The sequence below is a fragment of the Lepidochelys kempii genome, chromosome 1 (assembly GCF_965140285.1).
Source record: "Lepidochelys kempii isolate rLepKem1 chromosome 1, rLepKem1.hap1, whole genome shotgun sequence".
Taxonomy (NCBI): domain Eukaryota; kingdom Metazoa; phylum Chordata; order Testudines; family Cheloniidae; genus Lepidochelys; species Lepidochelys kempii.
Genome location: NC_136380.1, coordinates 10,512,484 through 10,528,347, shown reverse-complemented (window position 1 = coordinate 10,528,347; position 15,864 = coordinate 10,512,484). Strand labels below are relative to the sequence as shown.

The following is a 15,864-nucleotide window of genomic DNA, read 5'->3' as shown; positions in this document are numbered from 1 at the left end:
AAGAACCAGATAACCCTCTCCACCTGACAGGAGCCTCAGGAGTGCCGGGTGCCTCCAAGTATTTAAAAATTAAAACAACAATCTCCTTCTTTCTTCCTTCCCGGGCTGGAGGTGTAACAGCGTGATGAGTGGTGAGGCTGCTGGGCGTGCGGGAGTGTGCGAAGGACAAGGGAGCTAAGCCAAAGGGATGAGCTTGCACAATGGGAAGTCCGCAGTCCTCATACGAGCAGCGCCCCTCAGCCTTGCTTGCATTCAGCTGCTCCCCACCCAGGGGCTGACTTTGTCCAGGCACTGGGCAAGCTGGGCTGCTGCCTATGTACTGAGGATACTTCAGCCCAGGCCATTTCACCAGCTCCCCCAGCGGCTTCCTACAGATGTTGGACGACACGGAGGAGAGGCCTGAGCCCTGTGGGAAGCTGGAGGCAAAGGAACATAGCGACCCTCGAAGTTTCATTGGAGAGGAAGGACCTGAGCTATGTCAGGCCGTTTCCATTCATCCCTGCAGCTCTTTGGGGGCAGGGGAACTGGGTGATTGGCAGTAGATCAAATGCCATAGACAGGTCCGGCATGACTAGCATGGACGAACTGCCCTTGGCTCGGGCAGGACGAGCCTGTCTTTGACCTTCCCGCCCAGTAGCCACCCCCAAAATCACAGCTGTGAAACAGTGCAACAGTAACCTTGCCTCCAGGAGTGAGGGAGACACATACAGTGGGCCTCCCAGTCTGGGAGGACAGATTCGCGCGAGCTGTGTGGACATTGCAGCATGTGTGGTGGCTCGGGCAAGCCACCTGAGTTCGGACCAAATGGGTAGCTGGGTGTGGACTCAGGTGGCTAGCCCCTGCCCCAGTGTCCAGATTGCTACTTTTTAGCACCCGTCTGTCTCGCCAGGCTGGGAGGCACGCTCTCCGTGTAGTATAGACAGACCCACCCAGACCTTGCGGTCACTTACATATATCCGACAAGCACTTAGACATCACAGTGATGGGCGTGACATGGCAAGCAAGGATGGCCAGATGGCTCCAACCCCTAGATCATAGAATCATAGAATCATAGAATATCAGGGTTGGAAGGGACCCCAGAAGGTCATCTAGTCCAACCCCCTGCTCAAAGCAGGACCAATTCCCAGTTAAATCATCCCAGCCAGGGCTTTGTCAAGCCTGACCTTAAAAACCTCTAAGGAAGGAGATTCTACCACCTCCCTAGGTAACGCATTCCAGTGTTTCACCACCCTCTTAGTGAAAAAGTTTTTCCTAATATCCAATCTAAACCTCCCCCACTGCAACTTGAGACCATTACTCCTCGTTCTGTCATCTGCTACCATTGAGAACAGATGCTGGGCACCCTAAAACATTGAGGTATCTTGGGTCTGAACTCTAAGAACATGACTCAGAGGCTAGGGACACTCAGAGCATCTGGTTGCATCCCTGACCATCCTGGCTAATAGCCATTGATGGACCTAGCCTCCATGAACTTATCTGATTATTTTTTTAACCCAGTTATAGTTTTGGCCTTCACAAAGTCCCCTGGCAACGAGTTCCACAGGTTGACTGCACTGAGTGAAGAAATACTTCCTTTTGTTTGTTTTACACCTGCTGCCTGTTAATGTCATTTGCTGACTCCTAGTTCTTATGTTATGGGAAGGAATAACTAACACTTCCTTATTCACTTTCTCCACACCAGTCATGATTTTATAAACTTCTATCATAACCCCCCTTAGTCGTCTCTTTTCCAAGCTGAAAAGTCACAGTCTTATTAATCTCTCCTCATATGGCAGCCGTTCCATGCCCCTAATCATTTTTGTTGCCCTTCTCTGTAACTTTTCCAATTCCAATATATCTTTTTTTATATGGGGTGACCAGATCTGCATGCAAAGCGCGAGGATACCATGGATTGATAGAGAAGCAGTATGATATTTTCTGTCTTATCGATTCCTTTCTTAATGATGCCCAATATTCTGTTCGCTTTTTTGACTGTCGCTGCATATTGAGTGGATGTTTTCAGAGAACTATCCACCATGACTCCACGATCGCTTTCTTGAGTGGTAACAGCTAATTTAGACCCCATCATTTTATATGTATAGTTGGGATCATGTATTTCAGGGTGCATTACTTTGCATTTATCAACATTTTGTTGCCCAGAAAGCGGCCACCAGGTCCCTGCAGCCCCTAGGCACATGGGCAGCCAGTGAGGCTTTGTGTGCTGCCCTCATGCCTGCAGACACCGCCCCCGCATCTCCCATTGGTCGCGGTTACCGGCCAATGGGAGTTGCAGAACTGGCACTGGGGACCGGGGCAGCGTTCAGAGCCTCCCTGGCTGCCCATGCGCCTAGGGGATGCAAGGACCTGGTGGCCACTTCCGGGAGCTCCGTGGAGTCAGGGCAGGCTGGGAGCCGGCCTTAGCCCCAGGCCCCCGGTGTGCCGCCAACCGGACTTTTAACGGCCCAGTCGGCAGTGCCGACCGGAGCTGCCAGGCTCCCTTTTCGACAGGGTGTTCCGGTCAAAAACCGGACGCCTGGCAAGCCTAGTCACAGTTCTGAAAGGGTCTGTTTCCCTTTGCATTTCACTCTATGGTTTGTGCTACCCACTGTCTAAGAAAGGACCTGCTCCAGACCAGCCACCTCAGACAGCCACTGGGGACTCTGCCGGGACACTATGACCTCAGCAGGAGTGAAAAAGCCTACGCTTGCAGCATCCCATCAAGCTTCCTCCTACTGTCAAATTCAGTTGGATGAGGTCCCTGCCGTAACAGCACTGGAGACGCGTGTCACCCTGCTATTCTGCTCCGGCGGTGGTAGCCCATTCCCTCCCTTTGCAGAAACACGAACCTTTCACCACGGCTTTGCCGGGCAGAAAGCACAAGGTGGGGCCTTTTGACAGATGGGCTTTTCCATCTGCACAGGCTGTTTGCAGCCTAAGCCCTTTTACAGACGGAAACCAATGAAGTGCACAGTGGGATCACGAAGGGGAGATCGAGCTCGAGAACTGTGTCGTGCTGGCAAAAAGGCCGCCCAGTGTCAGAACAAACCCCAGACAATTAGTCAAATATTTATAATGCAATTCAAAGCTTTGCCGCTGATTAGACCAGGCAGATGCGCCAGATGCACGAAATGCATGAAATGCCCTAAGCGGTGCTGGTGGAATACACCTGCAGAGGTGCTCAATAGACCAGGTATGCTCAGGTAGACCACACTAGCTGGGGGGGGGGGTTGCAGCACTGAATGGGGGGCGAAATGCAGCATTCCGTGAGGCATGCAGACACGCGGGTAGAAAAGCCGGTACCTGTACTTGTAGGCTGCCGTCTCGTTACCACTGAGAAGCAAGGCAGAAAACAGCATGGTCAAAACCTCTCCAAACAAGGATTAGCAAAAGGTCAGACAAGTCCCCATCAATCACTCCGCGGGACTCCGAATGCGTCAGGAATCCAAGAGGCAATGTACATAGACACATAAAAGCAATCACAGGAGAATAAAAGGTTCTATCCATGCCCCCCCACACCCCCACATCTGAGCAACTGGGTTATGCTGGGTCTGCCCCTCAGGAGACAAGGAAGGACACCGGCCACATTTACAAATGGGGAACTGAGGCACAGATTGATCACGGAACTGGCCTGAGGTACCCACAGAAAGTCTGAGGCACAGCTGGGAATTGAACCCTGCTTTCCATCCAGTGCCTGATCCACACGTCCCTTCTTCTTCCTTGGCACCCATTAATGGTTAGCCTGGAGCGTCCCAGGCCTCTGGGCAGTGCTTGTAACAGGCTGCCGAGCCTTCCCCCTCTCGATTCCCAGCTCAGCTCCGGGAGCGGACACATGCCATTGCTCTAGGACAGGGCGGCTGTTCAGCGACTCGTACCAAACGAGCTGCACGGCCCCCGTTCCCAGTGGGAGGGGTGTAAAGATCCATGGATGAGAACCCCGATCTGTAGAGCCTGGGACAGCAGATGGCCCCAGGGTACCTCCGGGGGCAAGGCAGAGCCGCAGCCAGGGAGCCTTGAGGAGAGTGGGCGCTGCAGGAAGCCCCTCTCGAAGGACCCGTAATGACAGCACCCTGCAGCCCTCTGACTGCCCAACACACTAGTTAACCCCAGGAAGGCATCTGGGCAATCACACAGACTTCAGGCCTGCTCTGACTGCAGACTTCAGCTTGTCTCCTGATCACCAGTCTGACTGCAACCCCAGCCAGGGACTACCTCTGATCTCCCATCTCTGGCCCTGGCCCGACTCTGACCCTGGCTCTTGCTTACTGAACCCGGCCCTAGCGATTTCTCCGACCCCTGCTCACCGCCTACCCCAGCCCAGCTGTGACCGTTAGGCCAGACTGCCTTCACCCTGGTCCCGTACAAGAGGTCCCCATCGGAAAGGATCACAATTGCACATACCCTGGCACTCAGCAGAGATACCAGCGGCCATATAAGCCTGGGTAGCAAACCTCCCTGAATGAAGTTGGGAGCAGTTTACCACTGACTTCAATAGGACCAGGGACATCTCCCCACCACCACAGATATTCGTGGTGCTCATTATGCAGCCAGAGCTTCATTGACACAGCAAGGCAAAATGCAGACACTTCTGCTCAGGAGCAACTTGCTGTTCAAGAAGCTTCCTGACAACAGCATCTCGAATTAATGTGGTCACGTAGGAAGGAAAAGCACTGGAAAAAGGGAAGTCGAGAAAGAAAAGCCAGCAGAGGGATCTATGGAGCTATCGGCCACACAAATGCCAGGAGAGGGTGTTCTTGCACGAACCGGTGCTAGCGAGGACAAAGAGGAAACAATCACAGGAAGAAGACGACAGCCATTGAAATGCACCCTCTTCGCTCCTTTAGGACGTGGCAGCCAGCAGGAGAAAGGACGGGATGCGGCACAACGAGGTGGCGATCCGGGAGGCAGCACAGACTTTGGGCTGTGCAAACCGAGGCTGGGGATGCGTTCCGAGACCCGCGCCCGCCCGGACACACGCGCGGTGCGTTTCAAAAGAGCCTGGACGTTGTTCAGAAAACAACGGAATGACTTAATGATGGTTGGCGACCGAAGAGCAGGCATTGCACACTCCGAAATTAGAGGGCGTCCCAGCGCCACCCCCAGCCAGATACAATCTCCTGGACTCTGGGGTTAGTCTGTTTACTTCAAATACACGATGGTGTTGAGGAGCTCAGGGGAATATTAACATGCAACAGCTGATGGGTCCAGAAACAGCTACCCAGCATTGTTCCCTTTAAGAGCCCAGAATGATTACCCACGGACGTCAATGAGCTTTGATCAGGCCCAGTATAAATTTCCGGCTGGAGAAAAGGTGCTGGGTCCACAGCCCTGGAGGCCTGAGCTTTCTGCCTTCCAGCTCCACCGTGCAGGCCCGGCGCAGGCTGCAACCCACACTTCCCCCGCATCGGCCCCTGCCAACAGGCTCAGTGCTGACCTGGTGGGACCCCTCGCTGGGTGCGGGGGGAGGTTGGTCTCCAGCCTCATTCAGATTGGAGCTGACAGGGTGAAAAATTACTCACGTTGTTTTTCCATCTTTACTCGCGTTTCTCGGCTGCTGGTGAACCGGAACAAATCCTGGCACTGAGCCTGCCGGGGCCGCCTGCTGCCGTGGGAACACCTGGCCTTCGGGAACCAGGCTGAGCTCAATGTCTTTCCCATGGGACACTGAAGAGCCATCCAATGGAAAGGCTCTATTGGGCCTGAAAGGAACTAAAGTGGTGGGTGGTCTTGCAGAGCAGTATGGTCCAGTGTGTAGGGCCCAGGGAGTCAGGAGACCTGGGTTTCATTCCTGCTACAGTCACTAACTTGCTGGGTGACCTTGGGCAAGTCACATCCCTTCTCTGTACCTCAGTTTCCCCCACACCCTTTGTCTTGTCTATTTAGACTGGAAGGTCCTCAGGGAAAGGTCTCTCTCCCTTGGAGTTTGCCAGCACTTAGTACAAATAACCCGCTACTGCAATACTCCCCAAGCCTCATAACCCACAGCCCACTTCATAGCCTGCCTCCACCCCTCCTTCCACATGCTGCCCTGTGCCTGTATCCCTCTGCTTGATAGAGACTCCCATTCTTCCTCCGGACGTCAACTCACTTTTCCCAGAATGCCCTGCTCCGCCTCACCACGTCTTCTGACTTGTCTGCACAGAGGCACCAGTGACAGCCAGGAGTTACCTGGCTCCTGGGAATGGCCGCCTCCTGCTAGCCCTTCACAAGCCCCAGAGACACTCTCCTCCAGCGAGGAAACTGGCCAGGATAAGACGCAGCCAGGTGAGGAGACAAGGGGAAGAGAGATGGATGAAGGGACCTTTGTCACGTGGAAGGCACATGGGAATCTGTTACAGATCAGGCTCTGATAAGATTTCCTCCCCCAAGCCAACACATGGAAGGCTGTTACAAGCCTGCTCTGTTTGGGTGCTGCATGCTGGGAGGTCTGTGAGATAAAGAGGAAAGGGTTAACCGAGGAGGGGAATGTGACTAGCTGGGCCAAGCAAGGTCTGGGAGCCAGGAGCCAGCCTCTGACAATGACTCATATCTCTGACCTGAGGCAGACACTGAACTGCTCTCCCTTGCTTTCCCACATCTGTCAAATGGGGATAATTTTATAGCCCCCCTCCCAACGGTGCCGTCATCACAGGGAGCATTATCTAGCTAATGTGGGGAAAGCCTTTGCTTGCATCAAGTGCTGAATGAATGGTGCAAAATGTGATTAAACACACATGGGACAAAATAGCAGAGAAGTCCTCCACGGAAGCCACAAGAAATCACCTGAGACAGGAGGGCTCACACTTTGTTGTCTCAGAAATTCCCTCCCAGGAAGCAGGCAATAAGACCAGGACTAAAAAAAACCCTTTTTCATATGAACTTCCTCTTCAACACACTGCTCCACCATGGACCCCCTGCAGCTGCCCCCATTGCTATGTTGTAGGATAGTTGGCCCAACCATTCCCTGAGTTAAAGCCGTGACAAGCGCGTATTGATTACCGTTGATCTATCCTGAGCAGCTCGCTGCGAGGGCCTATGTATTTTTTACTTTGAAGTGAACACGCACCTCACACCTGTCCAGTTTTCTTTTCTATTACAACAGTACTTAGGTCTCGTCTGGCGCAGCACAAAATCCCCCATGAACAGAATACAGGGGCTGTGGTGCGAGCAGTGTGAGGCTCGTGACATTTTGTGTCTGTGGATGGTTGGTGAAAAGTGCCCAGAGCAAGAGCCCTGCAGAGTGGAGAGATAATGTGTGGTGGGTAGCAGCAGGGCAAGCATCCCACAAGTTGCCCCAGCCAACGTGTCTCAGCTGTGAGCCCAGCCCCACCAACTGCTAACCTCTCCAGGGGAATCCCGAGCCTCCTTAACGCCCACTAATGGTGCACCTTGCCAGGCTAGGCCCTCGGACAGAATGTTACATCAGGATTTGAGCCCCTAGACTCCATTATTGCAGTAACCATGGGCTTGTCTACATGGGGAAGTTAGTGAGCAGTGAGCCAAGGTCTGCATTCAAAGCACACTAGCTACTCCTCCCTAACTTCCAATGTCCACACTCCTGCTGCACCGTGAGTGCCCTCGGGCGGTTTAGCTTAATACACTTCCAAAGTGCATTGAGCTAATGTGCACAAATGCACACTTAATGCACAGTAAGTGTGTCCGCATGGGGAGTGAGTGCAGAGGAGCTAGGGCACACCCTCAGGCTTTGATTTCACTGGGAAAAAGGGTGTGTTCTCAACTCAAGGTAAAAGTCTAGGGAAGACCAGACAGTTAGTGGTTGTCACACGAAGGCCATGTCTACACTACAAAACTACGGCGACCTAACGTACATCAGCACACAGCCACTGCAGTTATAAAATCGCTTGTGTGGGTGGACACTTGGCTCCTTGTGGCAGCGGTGAGCATCCCCACCCGGAACGCTTGTATCGGTTGTATTGTCAGCGTGGGGCACTGTGGGATGGCTCCTGAAAGCCAGGAACAGTCGACGTAAGCGACACAGTGTTTACACGGACAGCGCATCGACCCAATGACATCGGCCTGGACTCTACGCCGCTCAGAGAGGTGGCATTACTAAATCGGCGTAGGGAGGCCCTTACGTCAAAAATTGAAGTGAAGACACTTCCATAGTCGGTCAACGCAAGGCAGCTTATGTCGACCTAACTCTGTAGGATAGACCAGGCCTAATTAGCAGGTGAGTTAAAGCCTCAGTTTCCCCATAGGCTTGAATACAGGTGAAAACAACAAACTGCCTTGTGTTCACTAGGATGTGAATGCGAGCTCATAAAACCGCTGTTTCCCTCGGGAAGATGCAGCCGAAGAGAGCCGCTTGGGGTCTGATTTTCAGAATCTCGGCGCACGCACAAGTCCCATGGAAGTCAGTGGGAGCTGGGCCCGCCCAGAAAGTCTGAAAAGCAGGTTGTCAGAAACTTGTGCTATACTCTTCTATGTGCAGACATGGAACTCAGTTCTCCTCTCTGGCAGGAAAGATGGCCCGGTGGTTATGGTGCTAAACTAGGACAGGGGAGCCCTGGGTTGGACATGTCTACACTCAATGTTGCAATGCCTAACTGATTTAGGAGCCTAATGTCCATTGTCTTTCAGTAAGACTTAGGCTCCTAAGTCAGTTAGGCATTGCAACACTTAGCGACGTGACACCTAAATACCTTTAACGATCTGGATCTTAGTCTCACTGTGCCAGGGAACCCATCTGTACCACCTGAATAACTGCGCTGCCCTAGCTCACAGCGCGGGGGAGGATAAATACATTAAATATTGACGGGTGCTCAGACACTACAGCCATGGAAACCATGGAAGTACCTCAAATAGATCGTTACACTGGTACAACTGCTCAGGGACTCTGACTCCAAACACAGAACACAAAGTTGGTCCCTGCCCCAGAGACATAACAGTCTAAGTCCTGTATCGACAATGGTATAACTGACCACAGAAATTGACCACTTCAAACTAGGGCTGAACTGTAAAACCGTCCACCAGGAATATTTTACAGGGATAGCTCCCAGCTGTGACCACGGAGACACATGCAAACACATCCACACCTCCCAAAAAAGGGAGACAGGAAAGCAGAAGATCTGAAAAGATCTTCATCTCCTTGTGCATCCTGATTTACAATGCTATTAACTTTCTCGCCTGGCATTAGGCCACAAATAATGATTTGTCCTTGGATAATCTGTGCTTACGTTTCAATTCTATTAATGCTATCTTGGAAGATTATCTCCTGCACTTCAGGCCTGGGAAACAATTAAAATAAAGCACAGCAAGTTTGCTGGGCTCTTTCAAAACAACATTGTCATCCAGATGCTTGTGAAGGGGGGAAGCATGTGCAGTATCATTCCCACAGCAGCTCTGAACAGGGGTCATGGGAGGGTGCTTGTGAAAGGACAAAGCTGTGGTGTAGGAAACACACCCAAGTAAGCTCCTGTGACCCCAGTCTCAACGCAAACAACTCCTCTGTCCCATCACAGCTACAGCTTTTAACAGCTTGCAGATCTAAGAGACCAACCCTTCAAAGTCTTGCTGACCTCTTTCTGGGTTGGGTCTGTTTCTGCTCTCCTTTACACCAGCGTGAATCAGGAGTCACTCCTCTGAAGTTAATGGAGCGTCACCATTGTAAGTGAGAGGAACGGCAAGCCCATTGATTTCCATGGGACTGTTTGTGTGCATGAGGAGGACTATACAGGTGTCTAAGACTGCGTCTACACTTAGAACACTACAGGAGCACTGCTGTAGTGCTTCAGTGTAGACACTCACTACAGAGATGGGAGGGATTCTCCTGTCACTGTACATAATCCACCTCCCCGAGAGGTGGTAACTAGGTCGCTGGAAGAATTCTTATGATGACCTAGTGCTGTCTACACCTGGGGTTAGATTGGCATAGCTGCACGTATCCAGGATGTGGACTTTTCACACCCGAGAGATGTAAGTTTTCAGTGCAGACCAGCCCTTAGGGAATTCAGGGCTTGAAACAGTACTTCAAATAGGCCTCTGAGGGTGTCTCCACTGCAGCGTTTACCCAGCCCAGGGATCCAGTTTAGCCAATCCCACTGCCAATCCCAGCATCCACACAACAGAACCACACTCGACCCAAACCTTAGGCTGTGATTTCTGGGGGCGTGTATGGAACAGTGGATTTGTTCCTGGAAACAGTTAATTCTGGATGTAATCAGGGTCTGAATGAATTCTCCCCTGACAACTAGTTCAGAGGGGGAAAGACTTCAGGAACAAACTGTATTTACATGAACACACCTACTCTGCATAGGTATCTAGCAGACCGGAGCTGTGTAGCTCCAAGTGGTCAGCTTTGGCTGGTGTTGGGTTACAAATCACATTAGTATGGTATGCAGGGGTAGTGAAATGTTGTTACCTTCATTGTAAGACCAAAGGGGAGCAGAACTGCTGAGCTTGTCCTGATTGAGGGGTCACCCTCAGCTGAAAGGAACCCGCTAAGCCAGGGGCTTGAATGCCAGCCCTCTTTGACAGTAAAAGGGGTGGAGACAGGTGTCCCAGCCAGGAGGTGTGGACTCTCCCTAAGGGTCCCCAGTCTGATTTAATCTATTCCTCCCCACTGTTCAAAGATAGAGCTAAATGGGCTCCATTAGGGGCCTTTTGTTATGTTGAAGTGCTTGAAGGAGAGCTGAAATCACGGGTAGTGGGGTGGTGTTTCTGCCCAGCCTGCAAGGAGCCGACAATCACTATGAGAATGATATGTAGAGGTCACAGCAGAGAGGCAGGTGGCAGCAGAAGGTAACTGACAGTCGGCCGGCGAACGAGTGGCTGGTGAGGTGGTGAGCAGAACGAGTGGCTGGCAGGGTGCCCAGGTGGCGAGCAACAGCAGCTGGCGGGGTGGCCAGCAGAGAGGAACCGCAACTGGTGGGGTGCCCAGGTGGTGAGGAACAGCGGCTGGCAGTGTGACCGGCCATGCCAAGGGCTCAGATGGTGGAGCAAGCAAGGTACCTTCTTCCCCAGAGAAATATGTGATGGGCACACATGATAGGAATATCAGAATTGCCAGACAGGATCAGTCCTTCCAGGCCAGTGTCCTGCTAGGACAGCAGCCAGCAAGCCATGAGTCAGAGGAAGGCGGAAGGATCTGCAGCAGCGGCTGTGGAATAATCTGCCCCTCATGAACATCTCCTCCTGATCCCTAATCTTTAGACATTGGTTTAAGCCCTGAAACATGAGGTTTGATTTCCCTGCCAATATTCTTTTCTTAGCACTAATGGCTAGAATGCTGGATGTTCTCGTTATCCATATCACCACCAATCCCTCCTTGACTTCCTGCAAAATTCTTGGCTACAATTCACATCCTCTTGTGAGGACCAGTCACACTCCACGACTACTGGACAAGAAATTGTCACGGGCCTCAGAGAAGCAAACAGTTTGCAAATGACCCATAGGCTGAAAATGTGGTCACAAAAACTCTTTGGCAAATGCTTGTGAAGGTAAAGTGCATCCCTTGGCTTACCCAGTGCATTGGAGAAGTACCTGGAGGCTAGAGCCCCATTGTGCTGGGCACGGTTCATAGGAACTGGGATCTGTTTTTGAACAATTCACCATGAGAAGAAAAGGTGGAATTGATCGTTTCACAGATGTGCAAGGAATAAGCCCCCCAACTCTAGATCATTCACATTTTCTCCACGCTTTTATATGAAAGAACAAAACTACACACCACCTCAGGCCTTCGAAAGGGAATAAAAAAGTGAGATGGAAGGCCCCAAAGTGGAATGTCAACATTTTGCACTTTCACACAACTCTAGCATCAATTGCCATTGCCAGCAATGTTTATAGGGACATAGGAAGTGCCACACTGGATGAGAGCAGTCGTCCATCTAACCTGGTATCCTGTCTCTCAGATTTCAATGCTTCAAATAGAGGTGAAAGAAATCCTGAAACAGACAATTCTGCAATAACCTTCTCTTAGGAGAAGTTTCTTCCTGACCACCATCAGCTAGAGATTGGTGTATGTCCTGAAGCATGTGGATTTATGTTCCTTCCACCCATGTTTTTATCCAGTCAAATGTAACTGGAAACTTCTGATCCAGTTTTAACTCCTGCTTAGCACCCAGCCTCAATACCTTCTAGTGGCAGTGTGTTCCACAGGTTAATCATGCATTGTGTAGAAAAGTATTGCCTATGGATTGTAAGGGATAATGTGACATGCTGTAAAGTTTGCCCTGAAGCGAGTTCAAGATGACTGCGTTGCTCACTCCAAAGGCTTAGCCAAGCCATCTTCAGCCACCAATCGCTGAAGAGAGGTGCTTGTCAGCAAACAAATGGGGATCGTGCAGCACCTCCACACCTCTTACTGGAGCAGGCAAAACGAGAACAAATTCAGCTCAGTAACAAATTTTTACAAGCATCAAATGGCTCAGGCTATTGCTTTCATGTGTTATTAATTGTTAATACATTTCGCTGCATTCCCAGCCACAAGGCTCAGACTATTCCCCAAGGGCCGTTACAGCTGAAGTTTTTCATTATTTTCTATAGATGAAACACGATTCAGAGCGCAAGGCGGCCCCTTCTCTCATCCCTTTGCTGATTTATTTATTTCCTTTACGGGGAGAATTTCGTACGTTTTTAGCACTCATGAAATGAGGCCTAGTAGCACCTTAGGGCCAGGCAGCTGCTGGACAAACTTCCTGCACGAGTACATTCTGGGAGGAGAAACTGAGGAAGGACAGGCACACTGGGAGGACCTGCAGTTTCTTGAACAGCATAATATAAGTACAGAGATGTCCAGTGACCTGCAGTCCTGACTGGCAGCAGTTCTGGGCCCTCACCAGGCCTTATTCTCAGCCTGCTGCACCCCCACTGCAGGTCTGGGCCCTCCAAATTGTTCTGTCAGTGCCCTTCACTGCTGAACTAGCTCATGATGAGGGGCTCCTGGTAGACAGACAGGCCTGGATCCACACGCAGCTCCGTTGATGCTACGTTGGTCCCGGGCTCCCCACTTCAGTTCTGCCAATGCAACTCCGTCTCCACCTGCAGGCCTCAGCCCCCCACTCATGCACAGAGCCCTGCTGCTGATCCCCAGTCCAGACCTGCGATACCCTTTGCCTTTCCTGTTACCAGCTACTCAGGTCAGATGCTGCCAATTGTTCTGAATTATGGGATGAGTCTGTAATGCAAGCTAATGTCCTCCAGTTACTAGCATGGGGCCCCCAAACACACTTCTCCTTAGACTTAAACATAAGAATGGCCAGACTGGATCAGACCATAGGTCCATCTAGCCCAGTATCCTGTCTTCTGACAGTGGCCAATGCCAAGTGCTCCAGAGAGAATGAACAGAACAGGTAATCATCAAGTGATCCATCCCCTGTCACCCATTCCCAGCTTCTGGCAAACAGAGGCTTGGGACACCATCCCTGCCCATCCTGGCTGATAGCCATTGATGGACCTATCCTCCATGAACTTACCTAGTTCTTTTTTTAACCTTGTTAAAGTCTTGGCCTTCACAACATCCTCCAGCAAGGAGTTTCACAGGTTCACTGTGCATTGTGTGAAAAAAATACTTCCTTTTGTTTGTTTTACACCTGCTGCCTATTAATATCATTTGGTGACTATGATGGGGTGCCTGCCCTACAGTGGGCTCTAGGGAGTTAATAGAGCCCTAGGGAGGCTGCGCAGGAGGCAGGCAATCAGAGAAGAGCTGAAGGGAGCAGCCAATCAGGGCCAAGCAGGCCTACATAAAAAGGGAGTTGTAGGGCAGAGGAAGGCAGTTATCCGCTGGGAGCCCAGGGAGGAAGGACTGTGTCTCTGGAGGGCTTAGAGAACTGCCAGCGGCCTGGACAGAGCAGAGCTGCTAGCAGGGACCGGGGAAGTGAGACACAGTAGCCACTAAGGGAAGTGACCGAACAATGGACTGCACGTCCCCCGGAAGGGGGGAGCACAGTGTGCGGCACAGCCGGAGGGCTGTGTCATTGAAGAGGACGCCGCGGTCCTTGGAGAGATGTGGGTCCTAGAGCAGGAATGACAGTGGCGAGACACCACCTGAAGAGGGCACAGAGCTAATTCCCAAGATAGCCAGCAGGGGACGCCACAGTGGTGAGTGAACCCCGTTACAGTGACCCCTAGTCCTTGTGTTGTGAGAAGGAGTAAATAACACTTCCTTATTTACTTTCTCCACACCAGTCATACTTTTATAGACCTCTATCATATCCCCCCTTAATTGTCTCTTTTCCAAGCTGAAAAGTCCCAGTCTTATTAATCTCTCCTCAAGCTGTTCCATACCCCTCATCATTTGTGTTGCCCTTTTCTGAACCTTTTCCAAGTCCAATATATCTTTTTTTGAGATGGGGTGACCACATCTGCACACAGTATTCAAGGTGTGGGTGTATCATGGATTTATCTAGAGGCAACATGATATTTTCTGTCTTATTATCGATCCCTTTCTTAATGATTCCCAACATTCTGTTCGCTTTTTTGGCTGCCACTGCACATTGAGTGGATGTTTTCAGAGAACTCTCCACAATGACTCCAAGATATCTCTCTCGAGTGATAACAGCTAATTTGGATCCCATCATTTAATATGTATAGTTAGAATTATGTTTTTCAATGTGCATTAATTTGCATTTATCAACATTTAATTTTGTCTACCATTTTGTTGCCCAGTCACCCAGTTTTTGAGAGATCCTTTTGTAAGCTCTTCGCAGTCTGCCTGGGACTTAGCTATCTTAAGTAGTTTTGTATCCTCTGCAATTTTTCCCACCTCACTGTTTACCCCTTTTTCCAGATCATTTATGAATATGTTGAATAGGACTGGTCCCAATACAGATCCCTGGGGGACTCCACTATTTAGCTCTCTGTTCTGAAAACTGACCATTTATTCCTACCCTTTGTTTCCTATCTTTTAACCAGTTACTAATCCATGAGAGGACCTTCCCTCTTATCCCATAACAGCTTACTTTGCTTAAAAGCCTTTGGTGAGGGACCTGGTCAAAGGCTTTCTGAACGTCTAGGTACACTATATTCACTGGATCCCCCTTGTCCACATGCTTGTTGACCCCCTCAAAGAATTCTAGTAGATTGGTGAGGCGTGATTTCCCTTTACAAAAACCATGTTGACTCTTCCCCGACAAATTATGTTCATCTCTGTGTCTGACACTCAGTCCAGTCACACAGAACTAACGAAACCCAGTCCAGCTGTACAGAACTAATGCCACACTAGTTCACCCCCTGTCCCGTCAGCCCCTGGTGTCGCAAAGGAGGACAATGAATCACACGTCACATTAGGGTTGCCAACTTGGTAATAGTTAAAACCTGGACACTCCAGCAGGAGTCCCGGAACCTCCCTGAGGCCCCGCCCCTGCCCGTTCCCCCGAGGCCCCACGCCTGTCCCGCCTGTTCCCCCCCCCAAAGCCCTGCCCCTGCCCTACCTCTTCCCTCAAGCCACTGCCCCTTCCCTGCCTCTTCCCCTGAGGCCCCACCCCATCCACTCCTTTTCCTGCCTCCCCCGCCCCGTCGCTCGCTGCTTTTCCCCTCCCGCCCCCCCCAGGTCAGGACTGCAGAGCCGGGGCTGGAAGCTGCAGCCGACTGATGAAGGTAGGAGTAGGCCCCAGCTGAGTAGGGACTGGAGCAGGTGATGACCTGGCACCTTCCTGCCTCCCCCACTTGCAGTAACTGGACACTGGGTGTGTGGTCAGTAGATCTGACTGGAGAATGTCAGCAACTGGACTTTCCGGTCAAAAACCTGGCACTTGACCACCCTACGTCACATGGGGTGGAAACTAGATTGTTAAGAGTTAAGTTTGAGCTGCAAAGATCCGAGCCAGATCCAAGTTCAAAGGGGATGGATCAGAGGTACCAGATCTAACTGTGCCTAGTTAAAACTTTTAAATAAAAATCCCAGTGCGGCTATAATGGTCTAAGTATGGTATCGCAGTGCCTCGTGGC

At 51.0% G+C, this 15,864-nt stretch overlaps 1 protein-coding gene across 4 annotated transcripts in view; it reads right to left on the bottom strand.

The window, feature by feature from the left end:
• The window catches only part of ARRB1 (arrestin beta 1), a 182,488-nt gene that overhangs the window by 121,117 nt on the left and 45,507 nt on the right, over nt 1-15,864 (bottom strand). For 3 of the 4 annotated variants that reach the window (XM_073333877.2, XM_073333850.2, XM_073333860.2), the window contains exon 2: nt 3,280-3,309. The exons of the other annotated variant lie outside the window; for it this stretch is intronic. In XM_073333877.2, coding sequence (XP_073189978.1) covers nt 3,280-3,309 — 30 coding nt within the window. The remainder of the gene's footprint in view (nt 1-3,279; nt 3,310-15,864) is intronic. 4 annotated transcript variants of the gene reach the window in all.